The following is a 17,050-nucleotide window of genomic DNA, read 5'->3' on the forward strand; positions in this document are numbered from 1 at the left end:
AACATAATGAGTTAAGTATAGGTAGACCAGATGGATGATGCATATTCAATATACATGGCCAGGCCAGGGACTAGTATGCTAGCTCTTTAATTTTCTTGCTATTTTATTTATTTATTTTTTTCTTTCGGTATTTACATTATTTTTGATAAAGTAAAGGGATCGATCTGTATGCATTGGAAGTTGCGAGATATATGTGTATTAAAGACGGATCTTGTCTCAGATATATTTAGCATTAGAGACCGATTTTTTGACTATGCCATAGACTATATGTATTTAATTGAAGTTTTAATTTTGATGATATGAATGACTTGATACCTGCATCTGCAAATAATCTGACTTGTGATCTAAGAAGGTAGCTTGCTGATGTAGAGAATGAAACAAAAGGGAATAGAACAATGGTGGTTAAGTTCGTCCTTGAAGGAAATCCAGGCTTTGTTGGGATCAGTGTGGTGTATTTCACTGTAGACCTTGACATATTTACTTACATCATTTTTTTTTTACACAATTCCAGTTTGCCTTATTATAACAATGGATTTCCCTATTTGATTGAAGTGGACGCCCTCTGTTAATTTTGATTTCATGGAAGACTATGTCTGAGGAGCTTAAGGGAGGTAGGGTTTTTGTACTATGTACATGGGAAGGCATGTTTGTATGGAAAAGGTCAAGGACGTAGTTACCTCTCGTAGGGATGTTGACCATTTGCTGTAGGTTTAAGTTAATGAGGTTTTCAAGGAGAGAAGTGTATATTTTTGGGAACTTACAACCTTCTATCAGGGATTCTATTGACCAGTTGATGCTTGTCATATTGAAGTCCCCAAGCACCCAGACAATACTATTTTTTGGGATCTTTTTTATGGATGACCAAAGTTCATTGAGGGGTATCTCATCCATCTCGTTAGGCTATAGAAGGAAGAGATATAGATGTCTTTAAAACCTATAAGGGATATTTTGGCCAAAACTGAGTTATATTTTGATTTCAGATCGGGTTGTTCCTGGCTCTGGATGGAGTTCGATATGACAATGAGGGTTTCCCCACCTTTGCCCTCTAGTCTATCATCCCTATATACCTGGAAGTTTAAGAAGTCAGAAAAAAATTCAGCTGTTGATATTCCAGGTTTTAGCCATGTTTCTATACAGCAAATAACGTCAGGGTTGTCTTCGGATATTACCTGTTGTAAATCTGGTGTCTTATTTTAAATAAAGCGGCAATTTTATATAAGAAGCAAAACCTTTCTCACACTCTAAGTTTTTTGCTGTCCTTTGGAGGATGACACTTATTTTTGGGATTTCGGGTGGAAATAGCAATTGGTTGTGTGCCTGGACTGCTTGAACTAATGTGTGATCTATGGGGGAGAGAAGACATCACTATCTTCACTCATAATGGAATTGAGAGGAGAGAATCTAGTATATTCATACAATGAATTTAGGGACTCAGACAGAGAAGTAGAATAATTTATACTTCCACAGTTTGGTTTGCAGTGCCAAACAAATCTGGAATCTGATGGGCAGTCATATGTGGAGTTTTCCTATACCTTGGCAGTTTTGCAATGGAACTATATATTACATGAAGTCCAAGAGGGATCCCCATTTATGGACTTTTTCTTACCCCCATTCAATAATGGGGAACCCATGGGGCCCTATGGGCCCCTTATGGGCCCATTTGGGGCTGCCCAATTTATGGGCCCGCTAATAGGAAGTGCAACCGGGTTCCAAATGGGTCCCATCTGGGCAGCCCTTATACTCAATATGGGATTCAACATGGGCCCCATCTGGGCAGCCCATGTACACAATATGGGCCCACATGGGCAGCCCTTGTACTAAATATGGGTTTTCAAATGGGCTAGCCCAGATACTTCCATTTTGGGTAGATTTTGAATTCCGGGGTAGATCTATTTTCAATTACTTCAATTATAAGTTTTGCTGAACGTTTAGATAGCAACCGCTTGCTACAGAGCATGATTTTGTACTTGCGTTAAATATTCAAGTGATGTTTTAACTCATTCTGTTTCCTGGAACAGACAGATTATGGCACAAAGCCTTTATGATCATGCAAGAAAACAATACACAATGTATATGCTTTAACAATGTAACTTTATTTAGTAATCTCACTTATGGTAAGTGTATATCATATATATATACAGATTCTCAATACATTCTGTGGACGCCTGATGTCAACAAAGAAACCTTTACTTATGTAAATAAACTTAGAAAAGTGTACAATATAAAAATCCGAGTAAACTGTACATATTTGTAAATCCACAGGATTTCATTTTGACTACATAGTTTTTAATTAAAAAATACAGAAATATTAATTATTATTCAAAAAGTCCTATGTAGTAAATATTACTTTGGTACACTAAATAAGCAACATGTAATGGAAAACTGTTTATAATGTACGAACAAAATAATTAAAAATGCAGTTTTATAACATTAGATACATTAGATACCTTACAGATCACTATAAGGAAAAATGAAACTTATGCTAGACACTGGTAAAACTTTACAGAAGGTCTTTGGAACTCCAAGAAATATATGTGTATAATGTTTAAATTTCAGTGAATCAACAGTATGACCCCAAATGTCTTTTTAACTTTCTACATAATTCATAGAAAAAGTATTATACATTTACTGTAATTCATTACAAATTTCTATCTACCAATTACTTTCATTTTCAAATGATATAGATCTACATCAATTAATATAAAAAGTTGTTCATTACAACCATGTATTACACTTTGGTATGGTAGTGCTGAAGAAAAAAATGTTATGCAGCTCGTGAAAAGTAACAAATATAATAAAACAAAACCTTGGCACGGTTGTAATACTGTTCATAGATGTGTGAACAAAATATTATGCAGCTGATGAAAAAAATTAATATAATTAACAAAACCTTGGCACGGTTGTAATACTGTTCATAGATGTGTAAACAAAATATTATGCAGCTGCTGAAAAAAATTAATATAATTAACAAAACCTTGGCACGGTTGTAATACTGTTTATAGACGTGTGGACAAAATATGCAGCTAATGAAAAGTAACAAATATAATACACAAAAGGTTGGCACTGTTGTAATTGTCAACAAAATATGCAGCTAATGTAAAGTAACAAAAAGTAATACAAAAGGTTGGCACGGTTGTAATACTGTTTATATAGACGTGTTAACAAAATATGCAGCTAAAGTAACAAATATGATACACAAAAGGTTGGCACGGTTGTAATTCTGTTAATAGACGTGTAAACAAAATATGCAGCTAATGAAAAGTAACAAATATAATACACAAAATCTTGGCACATTGAAATACTGTTTATAGACATGTAAACAAAATATGCAGCTGATGAAAAGTAAAAAATAGTTTGTACAAGTTTGTAAAAATCAATAATAATTAAAATGTGATATTACACAAAGATCAAATTTTGTTGTGAAGAAATTCATTAAAAAAATTGTCAGTAAAAATAGTTGGTTTCAGTAATTTCTCCGATATTATCAAAGTTTCAACAATAACAACAATAAAGATTACAAGAATCATCATTGTAAAGTATTTCAACTTTATTTTAAAGGTTAATACCATATCAATACATGTGTTCCCTGTTAGTGTCAAGTTTTGACAAGATGTTATAATTGTATTGATCAGTATCAAAAACATTCCCCAAGCATTTAATGTCTTGATTTAAATAGTAACAATGTTTTTTGTTTGTTTGTTTCATTTTACGCCTTTAACATCATATAGGCGGGTAGTTTCCTAACCATCGTTTCTGGAGAGTTACACCAGTACAAGACTACCTTCCTCCGTGCAGTAACAATGTTTAATGGAAAAAAAAAAACAACAGCATATAGACAACAGAAAAACAGCATATAATGTCAACAACAAACATAACATAGCAGCAGAATATACTGACTAGAAGGCAAAATTTGACTAGACAAGAATTTTGCATTTACAAGAAAGACATGCTATGCTGATGACCTCAAACATTAAAATTAGCAACAAAAAGTATAACAAGATAAACAAACGAGCCGCTTACTGTAGTTCTGACCCTTATTACATTTTAAAAATAACTTATATGCAGATGAAGTAAAGGTTTGAAAATGTAAAATAAGTCATTTATTTTATGCTTTTGAGTGTATTAATGATGTGTCCGTGAAAAATATATTTGATAATTTCACAGTGAAATTATTAAAATTTCAAACTTTTCTATCACGAGACTACTTTTTAAAGATTTTATCATCATTCAAATTTTTTGAATTCAATAAATAATATCATGGCTATTCAACGTTGATTGTCAAACTTATTTTTCAGCCCAAGACTTCCTGTGTTTATGAGAAATTGGACTTAAATTCAACTAAAATTGATGTTAACAGTGGGGAAAACAGATTTAATATTAACGTTAATATTGAGGAAATTTCATTAGCATAAAATAAAAAGACACTTTATTGTTTGTTGTGTAAGATGTAATTTTATATCATTGAAGGAACTTTAAAAAACAGTGTTCTCACGAGCGCATAGCCACTCATGAGATTACTGTTTTTAAAGCTCTCTTGATGATATAAAATTTCATCTTACACACAAACAAACAAATATCCTCTATAAATTTGCATTTTTAAATTAAAAAAATGTCTAGTCACTTCCTTCATTTTCTTCAGGTAAGGTCTCTGACACTTTATTTCTTGCTTTCCTTCCCCCATCGCGGTCCCGCCCCCCAGCCAGCCACTTTGAAACCTCTATTTCAACATCCTTCCTCGTTGCAGCCTTTGTCGGCAAGTTCCTTTGGACACATTCTACAAAACAAGCATTCTTATCCTTAAAGAATGAAATGAAGTGAAATGAAGGTATTGAAACCATTCAAAGGTCATAAGCCACTTGTAGCATTTTGAGCAGTATAAATTGGAATATAAACTAATTCTGGTATGTTTTACCAAATATAGATGTTTGTTTCCTGGTTTTACATAGCTTTTAACAATATTTCTGTGATATCGCTGCAGTCAGTTGTAAGCTGAGATCATCTTATCGGTGTATCAGTAAAGAATGTTAAGGTAAGCAAATAACTTGCTTTACAGGAAGGTGATTTCTGTTTATATTATGCATCACAACACAATGCATGGGATCAAAACCACACAGCATGTAAAATATTCTCTCTTATTAATTTCCATAAAAGCTAGTCAAGCATTTTCCTTCATTAAAGCAATACCCGAAGACACAATAACAAGATCTTGGATAATATATCTATTTTGAAGACACCACTTTGCAAATTTGTAAAATATCACTTACCATATAATACATTCAGTATCTAGAGGCCCACAAACTTTTTCTTCCCCTTCAGCCACTTCATATTGTACATTCTTGCCAGTTCATTTGACATGGTTCCTTTCATCAAGCGGTCAACAGTTTCCCGTACATCTGCCATACCAAACATTGAGAGGAACCGCACCTTAAATAAAGCAGAACATAAACTTTTTTTAATGTTAATTTTAACACTATTAAGTGATGGGCTGCAAGTCACCAAATGACAAATAATTGTCAACTGGACCTCAAAAACATAATCTGCCAAGAAAACAGTTTGGATTGACAAATTAAAAGATCTTTCCTCATATATTTACAGCCTAGGACAACACCTTAGTGACTTGTGCCTTTATGTTTGTCCCCTCCACCGAGTGTTATGGGGCACATTATCATTGTTTTTTTTTTTATACAAGAGTTTATTCAATATCAACAGAATAATTTTTGATAATATAATAACAGCTCAATTCCTGGATTTTGTGGGTACTAGTCATTTTCCTGGTATTTTGAAAGCTGCCAGCATTTTGATTAATGAATTGACTGTCTTGTCCTAATTAATAATTAATGTTAAAAACGAGGCCAACTGCCCATGTCTTGTGCTCATGGCTATTATAGCATATATAAATAACATACAATAAATGTAACTGTGTCAATATGAATCAAAAAATTAAAACATGCCAGTTTTTAATTCTGAAATTAATGCAGCAAAGTGTTTGTCCACTGTGCAATATTTTCCAACATAAATATAGCAGAATGATTATACATTATCATCAAGTGCTCACCACAGACCATTATGTTATTTCACTTTTAGGCCAGTGGATATGGGGTATACTTTTTCAGTTACTAATGGAGCAACATACATGACTAACACTATGCTTACCACAGATGAGAGCATTGTCTGATCTCCCAGAAGCTTATCGAATGCTTCCATCTGCACAGGATAACGAATAGGGAATGAGATATCTTTCGGAAGTTGCAGCGGTTGGTCATCTGCTGCTGACCTTTATAACAGCATTCGCTGCACCATCCTCTTAATTTCACGATTCTTCTCTCGCATTGTCTCCAAGACTCGGAGAATCTGTGTAACAGCAGCTGAAAAAAAGGATTCATAATTCTAGGCCATATACTTTTAGAGCTATGTGTGGTCTGGATCCAAGCTGGTCGCAAACCCATTATGTTGGTTTTGTCATGACCCCGCTCAAATGAAAAAAATCCAGTATTTTAAATTTTTCCTTGGCTTTAATAGTAATTAACGCTAAAATCTCAAAAGGATTGTTGAGTGTGCAAGGTCACAAAATGTGAAAATGATAAGAAATCATGAATTAAACTTAACATATTTTTGAGCCTAGGCATGTCATTTGGTGAAAATAAACATTCTTGACTCTTCTCGGGACCGTAACTTTGGATAACAGTAGTGGGGTCAGGCAAGAATATGCGCACAAATTCACATCATGATAAAGACTAACACAAGTAATCATCAATTTCTTTTGAATATTTTTTGAACTAGGGGCGTCACAAGGTGAAACTTTCCATTTTTGTCTGTGTCACTCAATCCAGCTTGTTATAACATTTATTGACTTGTTTTGAGAATATAACATTTAATAAGTATGTACTGTAATAATAAATATATTTATAGCTCCGAAGTTTATACTTACTGGGCCCAATAATCTGCCCACGGAAGGGTGTATCAGAAGCACCTTGTATTGGAGAAGCACTTTGCACATCACTGCTGGCCTCTCGCAATGCCTGTGCAGATAAGCGAGGCGGAGATGAAAGTAGGCTTTGTGACTCTTTGGGCGTTGTTGCTTGGTCAATAACTTGTGGTGGCCTACTCTCTGTGTCTGTCTCATTCTCATCAGTGCCACTATCCGATTCATACAGCCTTTTTGATGGCCTATTTACAATAAAATGAAAATACATTGATAAGTAATTATAAAATACATATACATTAAGTGAGTTATTGCGCCAAGTGACAATATGATTATGACCCGTAATCGGCTGGCAAACATGTACTAGTCTATGTTTACGTACCGAATTGTTGTGCCGCAGTTTTGTCTACCAAGGATTTTAGCACGAATGAGTTTGTTTCCCCCGATAGCAGTGATTTTTCTCTCCTAATTGGGAAGAGGCCTTAGACTCTCCATTTTGGGAAAAATTAACACTAAAAATGCTGAATTGGGAAGTAAAAAAGCTGGTTTAAGTTCAGATTTTTGGGAAAACTGCATGATTTTAAAGAAAATATCAATTGGGAAGAGGCCTTTTTTCGGAGTCTGTTATATAAGTTGGAAAATCACTGGATAGATATTTCATGAACGGGAAGGGCTAAAGACTTGGTCCCATTTGGAAGTTTAATACAAACGTGAAAGTGATAAAATATTTTTTTAATTGTCTGGACAATTGTTTTCACAACGGCCCGGGAAGTGAATCCCTTGCTTGCAGGCTCGAATCTGGAGTTTCTGGCCTTCTCTTAACTTAAAGTATGTTTTTAAAGGGGGGTATAATTTACAATTTTTTTCGGTTTTTGACCTTTTAAAGATGAACACAGGTTTAATTATCTTTCGGGTCATATTTTTTCTTCCCAGGTCCGATACTCGTGCCTGTGCAACATAGGGCTTGGTTGGTACTTGGAAAAAATACTTGAATTTGTAATAATAAGTATTTGCATTTAATATTTTAAAATGCTTATGAATGAAATATTGGTACAAAATGGAAGGGACTTCTAAGGCTAGGAGGGGTCACTGGATTTCAAATGATGGTGTCCCTTTAAAAAAAGATCTCTTAAAATTTTGTCTAGATAGAAACAATATTATTAAAATGTTAGTGTCAACTTCGTAACAGTTAAGTAAGTCAACAATAACAACTATACACATCCATAGGTCAGCTAAAGTGCCCTATAGTGGGCGTAAATTCTAGAAAATGTCGCAAATTAAACTGACAAACGACTATCGCGAAATTACATGGCAAAGGCAAAAACAAAAAATAAATGACGTTTACACTTACCTACACACACAATAAATGTGTAAGGATATAATATGAAAGGTCGTTATACGAAATCGTTGTTAAATGTTCCGAATTGAAAAGAAATATTGTTTTCGTGTACAATTTTACAATTTTACGTTTCAATACACAATTTGATTTTAAGCGGCAGCGGAAATCACGTCTGCGCATGCTCGAAATAAATTTTTCATCAAATGTTGATTTTTATAAATAATTTCTGAATTAATAGTCTAAAAAACACATTTTTATATTTAGATTATAAAGATTAAAACCAATATAAAAACAAAACAAATTAATTTCTCGCACCTGCTCAGGCATGCTAATATTTATCGGGTTGCCCAAATGGGACCCATATGGGTCCCTCATGGCTTGTATATATGTTAATGCTACGATTTTTATATAAGATAATAGCAATTAATGCCAAGGTGGGCACACTATAGCTCAAAGTAAACGAGTTTTAAAGAAATAAATAAACGAAAAATCGTTTTTCCTTAAAGTGCTGTAATATGGGACCCATATGGGTCCAATATGGGCGTACCCAAATGGACTTGCCCATATTGGTCCCATATAGGTCCAATATGGGCATACCCATATGGGCTTGCCTAGATATAGCCCATATGGGTCCCATATATGCATGTTTGCTGGGTACAGCTTCCACCAAGAATAGTGGGAATTATCAGCTGACTTAGGTCCAGGTTTTAATTCAACATCTGACGATTGTGTGATAAGTAGGCAATGTAGAAAACAAGGGAGGCTTTCCGTTGACAGAGAACTCTTCGAGGCGGGGTTTTAAGTCTAATGCTGTTTAAAATATACATGGTTGGGCTTCATTTGCACTAATCTAATCATAAGGAATATGGTCGGTGGTCAGGGACTTAAAATTAGAAGAAACAGATGATATAAGCATGTCTTCTCAAAGTGCCTTCGCTTATGTTGTCAGACTGGCAGCTTTGTCGGCATTGGTGTTTAAGTGAAAGTGGTGTAACTAGAGAGAAAACTGACTGAAATTGTTTGTTAAGAATGATTGATTATGTTAAGAGAGTAATACTGTATTGTTTTCTTATGAAAATTGAATATATCTTTTAGTCTCTAGAATAATTAGCCTTGTGATAGGCAGAAAATTTTAAAGAATATGGGTAGTCCTCTTTGAAGCAAAACATTAACGCTTCAACTCAAATATAACAAGCTCTTTTCATTTTTTTGTGCCAGGTATGTCATTCTCTTAAAAAGGTCACATCTTTAGCATGAAAAACTCATTTTGAGACCAGTTTTCATGATGTAAGTCTATTGAAAAATCAAAATAGTGGCTTGACCTAAAATAGTACCGCGGAACCTATTTCTTCATTTTTACACGGAAAGGAACGGCAAAAAGTATCAGACGCATGCGCACACAGTTCTTCCTGTGCGGACGATACAAATACAAACAAACTTTAAAATTAGAAAACAACCCAATTAATTGAATTCATTGACTCTCTTACTGAGATCGTAAATGACAGTGATTGCAAAATTATTATTTAATATGATTTAAATAATTATTATCAAAACTGTGTTAATGAAGTCATTGAAATGGCGACATCAGCTGGATTTTCAATCGCGACTTCGCCACCAGAAGTGATTAGCGGGGCTTCAAGTCCAAGTAAAGCAGGGAGATTAAATAATTCTCGCAAACCACCTACAGCTGCTCAGTTACTTGAGCAGATAAGACAGTTAGAGGCTGAAGGACATAAGCTGAGGTCTGAGGCTGCTGGATCAGGTAAAAGACATTTGCAAAATTGTTGACAAAACATGATTGGACTTGTTTCAGTTTTGAAAAATTGAGTTTTTTTTGTTTACATAGATCTTATAAGAATAACAAACTTGTTTTTATGCTGCTACAAGTGGAAATTTTTAAGAAGTTTGTCATGAGAATGTATGACACAGATTAAATAAAACAGATGAATTTTCATCTTACTTTCTTATCTAAAAATTGCCAAAACAGATACTGTATGATAATGATGTGTCCAATTCATTCCCTATCTTCTATCTATCTTCCTTATAGTCATACCCCTGCTGGGGACCTAGACCTACCCCACAAACTTATCTCAGTTGAATAACACTCATTTTGAATAATCTTAAACCAGTATTTGAAGTACTGGCTTCAAATTTCTACTCGTCCTGCATGCTTTGCTACTCGTCCTGCATTTTTGCCTCGATTTTCAAGATAGACTTCGCCGATGCAAAAGTACAAATAAAACAACTCATAAGCATAAAAAACAAGGACATTCTAACTTAAAACTATTAATTACATATATACAATGTACTTTGTATCATGTAAATATGTTATGCTTATCAATATATTTATCAAGTTGTTACTGTAAAAGTTTGTATGTACCCTGGGATGACATTTTCCAAGTTCAGGAGTATGTCTATTATAATAGTTTATGCTTCAAAAGATGGTCATTTCAGATTTCTATTTTTAACGAGACAAAAAATCCTCTTCTGTAGGATGCCTCTGTGGTAGTCAGCTGATTTCTGGGATAGAGATCCAGGACATTTTACCATATATGACAACTAAGAATAGAGTTCAGTTATCTTCTGACTTCATAATTGCTTCATTGTAATATAAAAAAAGTAATTTCATTTGCTTGTTTAATTATTATATTTTCAGGATCACTGAATTTCAGTACTCTTGCGGATCTGAATTTATCAAACAATAACACATCAGAGGTATGATTTCATTTACACTTTATTATTAGTAACTAAATTTGACCATTGAAGTAATTTGTGCAGTGAACATTTAAGGTATTTAAAATAGTAATCAACAAAATAGTTTATTTTAAATTTTGTTTTAGTTGCAAACATGCATAAGATTATGCTTTACCATTATCTTGATGAACTCATTCAATTGACCATTAAATTCTTATTTTAATTTAGAACAAATTTCAATGTATTCAATAGTGTTGCACTCCAGCAGTTAGATGTGTGTACTAGGGTCACATATGGATGTGCAAGCTGGCCTGAATATACTGGTGACTGATCTGTTATCATTGTTTTTATTTTTTTATAAGACTTTGAAACTGTGTACTGATTCAAATGATTGATGTTGTGCATAATAAGGAGTTTTGTTATGTGTGACTATGTATTCATTTCTTGTTTTAATGTATAGATGCATACATTTTATTTGAGTAGTTTAACATTATCAACAATTAATTTACAGCTTCCAAAATTTACATCAACATCACCATCATCACTGTCAGCATTAGTAGATTACTCTGCCGAGCAGAAAACTATCTCTGACCTCAGGTAAATAACACTTTGACATAACTTTAATACATGTAGGTAATTTACTCAACAGGGGTATCCATGACCAAGTGGTTAGATCATTCACTTCAAAGGATCTGCGCTAGCTTCTTTGGATTTAATTTTCATGTGAGCAAGCAATCCTGCTAGCTTACGGAACGGAATGTGGGTTGTTCTACTCGGGTGCTCAGATGTTTGTAATTATTATTAAATCACTGAAGGAAAGAGAAACAACAAAGAAAGAACCAAGAGAAAAACCAACAAAATATTTCCTTGACAATGATAACTGGAGGAAAAAAACCTATCTAGGTCATTTTGAATGTTCATTTCATTATAAAAAACACATATTTTTCCGATGAGGTTAGTAATTTTAGAGAGAAATGTTTTTTAAGCTTAGTTACAAATAGATAGAACTACATAAGACTAAAGACAGAATTCTGTGTATGATATTTTATTACAGGTTACAGCTTGAAAGGCAGCGTAAAGAGACAGAAAAATTAAATACTCAATTGATCAGTGATGGATTTTCCACTAGTACATCTCGTGCTGGAACTGTCCTTCATATGCCCAGTAGTCCTTCCAAAACTGGTTTCTCCACATTGCCATCAACAGAATTGTTTAGCTCCCGGAGACCAGCTAGTGTGACAGGAGCCATAGGTCATATGGAGACCACACCTCCGTATGTTGACTTCTTATATTATCATATATTATCATGGCCCCTGTTCAATAATTAATAACAGTCTTGTTTATATGTTTGAATTTACGGTTAGCTGATTAAAAAACAGATCTGAACTTAGCCATGACTACAGTTTACCAGGTAGTCATTGTTGTATTGTAAACTAATTGCTCCTAAAATAAATGACAATGTTTTGCAGATCACTTAAAAGCAGATTAAGAAAGCTTGATTTATTTGCTTGTTATCTTAAGAGCTCTATTTCTAGGATTAGTATTGTGATTTGTATTTAGATGTCTAAAATTTATAATTTCAATTTAGATTTATTTACAGGCACCTTCACTTGAAGTTTGGTTTATAATAGGCTCAATGTTAAAATGAAACACTTAATTGTACAAAGAATAATTTCAGAATAATGAGGTAATAGATGTTGAAACATTAATGGAAGAAAATTGAATAATTTCAGGTCTCATTTGGAAAAAGCTTTAAAAGATTCACAAGAACAAGTGACTGATCTACGTCGAAGACTGGTTGAGGTAAGAATTAGTTTACAAATAGCTTAATCACTTTAATTACAATATTGTCCTGTCTATCCAGTAGTATTGCCTCCAATTAACCACTAGGCCATTGCTGCCTGTCAATGTATGCAATTATGTTTTTTAGAATTTGATCAGTTTAATGACTAAGCTAGACAACACAGATGTTTAATCAAGTCTTAATTAAACAAATTCTTTTTTTTGTAGCTCAACTGTTTGAAGAATAGTTTGCATGAGACTATCCTTGTTCTGGTGTTTGCATCATTTTGTAAAAGTTTTAAAGGCATCTTCACATTTCATTTTAAGAATTTCAAGATTAATTCTAACAGGAAACTTGAAACATTTCTTTTGGATCATAATTAATTACTTTAAAATGCCTATAGCTACAGAATGGAATTTTTTCTGGGTTATATCTTGGCATTGCCCTTGTTTTTATTAACATTCTGTGAGAAAAATAGTGTGTTGTCTTTGTGACGGACACATGTTTGTACCTCTGTTACTACATGTATGTTGTCATATCTGACAGGCTAATGAGCAGAGTGAATCAGAGAAACGTCAGTTCAGACTAACAGTCGAGGAATTAAAAGCCAAACTTCATGATACAATGGCTAACAGAGATTCCCTGTTAGAACTAAGGTAAGACATGTTTAAATATAATTGTAAATATAGGTTCTCTGTAAAAATGGATGACAGAAATTGAAACTTAATTCAAATAAGATTTTAATAGCACCATAGTTCCATTAATTGCACACTGAAGTTACTGAATTCTTTTCTGATCTATTTATTTGTTTATACGGAAAGCAAGATAATGCTTGATTTCATCAGGTAATTTTCTGTTATAACACTGTATGATGCCATTTAGTTTAAATGTAAGCAATATTGTTTGAAACTATTACAACTTTTTTAAATGATTTGATTTGTTGATTTTAAGATTATTTATTTTCAGACAAAAAGAGTCAGTTAGTTTAGAAAGTAAAGTTTCAGAGCAGAATTCTACAATCAGAGATTTACAACACAAACTGAAGGTACAGGAACAGGTAATTACATTATTAGGTTAAATTCCTGTCATCTTAATGATTTTAAAGGAACTCCACTGAAGTTTATAAGCCTAAAAACATAAAATTTTAATTTCTCACAAATATCTCAAATAACTTAAAACAGAAATATAATTATATAAAATATAACCATAAAATATACTCAGAAATACATTGAAAATGTTTGTGCTATTCTTTGTCTGATTTGAGTGCAAAGCGTTGCAATGCTTATCAAATTTGTTAAAATGATATTGCACAGCTGTGTAATTATTTTGACGTGAAGTCATTTGTGTTATACAAACATAGTGTAAAGACGCCCTAAATGTTAGAGTTAAACTGTAAATGCTTTATTGAAAAATGATTCTTTTTCACTTTAAACACAATTTTGGATATGTGATAAATATAATATCATATTTGTGTAAGATCAATACTACATGTATAAAACTTGTTGAATAAAATAATATTATGCTCGCCAGAGGCTTTCACAATATTATATGTTATTTTGGTTTTGGAGTGATATATGTGGATATATTACCTGTTAAGATTTTATATCACCCGAGCCTAACGGCTCGGGTGATATTTTATCTTGGCAGGTAATATATCCACATATATCACTCCAAAACCAAAATAATAATTTTATTACCCTTCCCCTGCCGAGTTTAGACAATTTTTAGCTCGACTTTTTTTTTTGAAAAAAAAATAGAGGTATTGCTACAGTCAGGTCGGCGTTGCCGTTGCCGTTGCCGTTGCCGTCCGAAAACTTGTACCTGGATCATAACTTTTTTATTTCTTTGTGTATTGTCTTCATACTTGGCCACAACAACCCTTGGGACAAGACCTTTCAGTAGACCACACTAACCTTGACCTTCATCCATAAATGACCTTGACCTTCAAGGTTAAAAGTCCAATTTTTGCTTGTTCATGCTGTTATTGGCTGTAACTTTGTTATTTTTGAATGGATTGTCTTCAAACTTGAACATAATAATCTTTAAGGATATCCCTTAAAAATAACCAGCCAGACCTTGACCTTCACTCATAAATGACCTTGACTTTGAAGGTCAAATTATTGAAATTTTCATTTTTTTGGCTTTTATTGGCTGTAAGTTTGTTATTTTTGAATGAATTGTCCTGAAACTTGAACATAATAATCTTCAAAGATTACTGTTAAAGATATACCGGAAGACCTTGACCTTCACACATTAATGACATTGTCTTTGAAGGTCAAATTATTGAAATTTTCATTGTTTTGGCGGTCACTGACTGTAACTTTGCTATTATTGAAGGGATCAACTTCATATTATTAGAGAACATTCTTAAGGACCAGACCTTGTTGTTTATCAAACCCAACTTTGCTTGGGCTCTTAAATGACCTTGACCTTGAAGGTTAAATTACTGAATTTTCTCAGATTTGTGCAGTAAATGACCATATTTAAATATTTATTGGTGTGTGTGTGTCTATATATATATATTTACAACAACAACAACAATAACTAAAATTGTGTCATTGTTTCTATTTATAGAATTGCGTCATTGTTTCTATTTATAGAATTGCGTCATTGTTTCTATTTAGAGAAATTGGGTCATTGTTTTTTTGGGTTTTTTTTATAGAAATGCGTCATTGTTTCTATTTTTAGAGATTGCATCATTTTTTCTATTTTTAGAAATTGCATCATAATTTCTATTTTTAGAAATTGCATCATTTTTTTCTATTTTTAGATATTGCGTCATAATTTCTATTTTTAGTATTTTTAGAGATTGCATCATTTTTTCTATTTTTAGAAATTGTGTCATAATTTCTATTTTTAGAAATTGCGTCATAATTTCTATTTTTAGAAATTGCGTCATTGGTGCTATTTTTAGATATTGCGTCATTTTTTCTATTTTTAGAAATTGCGTCATAATTTCTATTTTTAGTATTTTTAGAGATTGCATCATTTTTTCTATTTTTAGAAATTGCATCATTGGTGCTATTTTTAGATATTGCGTCATTGGTGCTATTTTTAGAAATTGCGTCATAATTTCTATTTTTAGTATTTTTAGAGATTGCATCATTTTTGCTATTTTTAGAAATTGCGTCATAATTTCTGTTTTTAGAAATTGCATCATTGGTGCTATTTTTAGAATTTGCGTCATTGTTGCTATTTTTAGAAAATGCGTCATTGTTTCTAATTTTAGAAATTGCGTCATTTTTTCTATTTTTAGAAATTGCGTCATAATTTCTATTTTTAGAAATTGCGTCATTGGTGCTATTTTTAGAAATTGCGTCATTTTTTCTATTTTTAGAAATTGCGTCATAATTTCTATTTTTAGAAATTGCGTCATTTTTTCTATTTTTAGAAATTGCGTCATTGGTGCTATTTTTAGAAATTGCGTCATTTTTTAGAAATTGCGTCATAATTTCTATTTTTAGAAATTGCGTCATAATTTCTATTTTTAGAAATTGCGTCATTGGTGCTATTTTTAGAAATTGCGTCATTTTTTCTACTTTTAGAAATTGCGTCATAATTTCTATTTTTAGATATTGCGTCATAATTTCTATTTTAGTATATCTAGAAATTGCGTCATTTTTTTCTTTTTTTAGAAATTGCTTCATTTTTTCTATTTTTAGAAATTGCGTCAATTTTTCTATTTTTAGAAATTGCATCATTGTTGCTATTTTTAGAGATTGCATCACTTTTTTATTTTTAGAAATTATGTCATTTTTTGTATTTTTAGAAATTGCGTCATTTTTTCTATATTGAGAAATTGCGTCATGTTGCTATTTTAAGAAATTGCGTACTGTTGCTATTTTTAGAAATATGCTTAATGTTTCTATTCATATATATACAAAATATATAAAGAAAACTAATGTGACAAGACAGACAAACTAAATTTATAAAAAGGAAACGTTAATATATGTTCAAACCTTTCTATGTTTGCGTTTAGAAAAAGTAAAAAGTCGAGCGTTGCCCCCGCCCGGCGGTGGCTCTTGTTTAAAAAATCATTGTTGTTTCAAATGAAACGTCGAAATAAGATTCCCTTCAGGATACCTCTTCGTCACAACATGACGTCACATAAATACATGACGTATTTTTCCCGTACCTTACGAAAGTAAACAAGAGAAAAGGAGTAGTCTATTGAACGCACTTTTTTGTAATTAATATCAAGCTTTCACAAGGTCATATTTGTTTTTGATACTGATTGTAATATGTATCATTACTCTACTTTGGTAAATATTTATCATTTGACAGTTAAAAAGTGCTTTTAAATCGGAATTTA

At 32.5% G+C, this 17,050-nt stretch overlaps 1 protein-coding gene and 1 long non-coding RNA gene across 2 annotated transcripts in view; one reads left to right on the forward strand and one right to left on the reverse strand.

The window, feature by feature from the left end:
* Window positions 1–4,558: 4,558 nt before the first annotated feature.
* On the reverse strand, window positions 4,559–8,409 carry LOC132737806 (uncharacterized). Its single transcript, XR_009626783.1, has 5 exons — window positions 8,274–8,409; window positions 6,929–7,167; window positions 6,154–6,365; window positions 5,265–5,424; window positions 4,559–4,774 (listed from the first exon to the last, which is right to left on the reverse strand). It is a non-coding gene; the product is annotated as an uncharacterized LOC132737806 (long non-coding RNA).
* A 1,235-nt stretch (window positions 8,410–9,644) lies between these two features.
* Window positions 9,645–17,050, forward strand: part of LOC132737807 (coiled-coil domain-containing protein 158-like) — a 40,448-nt gene continuing 33,042 nt past the window's right edge. Inside the window, exons 1-7 of the mRNA XM_060725153.1 lie at window positions 9,645–10,023; window positions 10,918–10,976; window positions 11,467–11,552; window positions 12,010–12,228; window positions 12,689–12,758; window positions 13,285–13,394; window positions 13,705–13,795. Of these exons, the coding sequence (XP_060581136.1) occupies window positions 9,837–10,023; window positions 10,918–10,976; window positions 11,467–11,552; window positions 12,010–12,228; window positions 12,689–12,758; window positions 13,285–13,394; window positions 13,705–13,795 (822 nt within the window). The 5' untranslated portion in view covers window positions 9,645–9,836. The remainder of the gene's footprint in view (window positions 10,024–10,917; window positions 10,977–11,466; window positions 11,553–12,009; window positions 12,229–12,688; window positions 12,759–13,284; window positions 13,395–13,704; window positions 13,796–17,050) is intronic.

The sequence above is a fragment of the Ruditapes philippinarum genome, unplaced genomic scaffold, assembly GCF_026571515.1.
Source record: "Ruditapes philippinarum isolate M1 unplaced genomic scaffold, ASM2657151v2 ctg6713_1_1_1_1, whole genome shotgun sequence".
Lineage (NCBI taxonomy): Eukaryota > Metazoa > Mollusca > Bivalvia > Venerida > Veneridae > Ruditapes > Ruditapes philippinarum.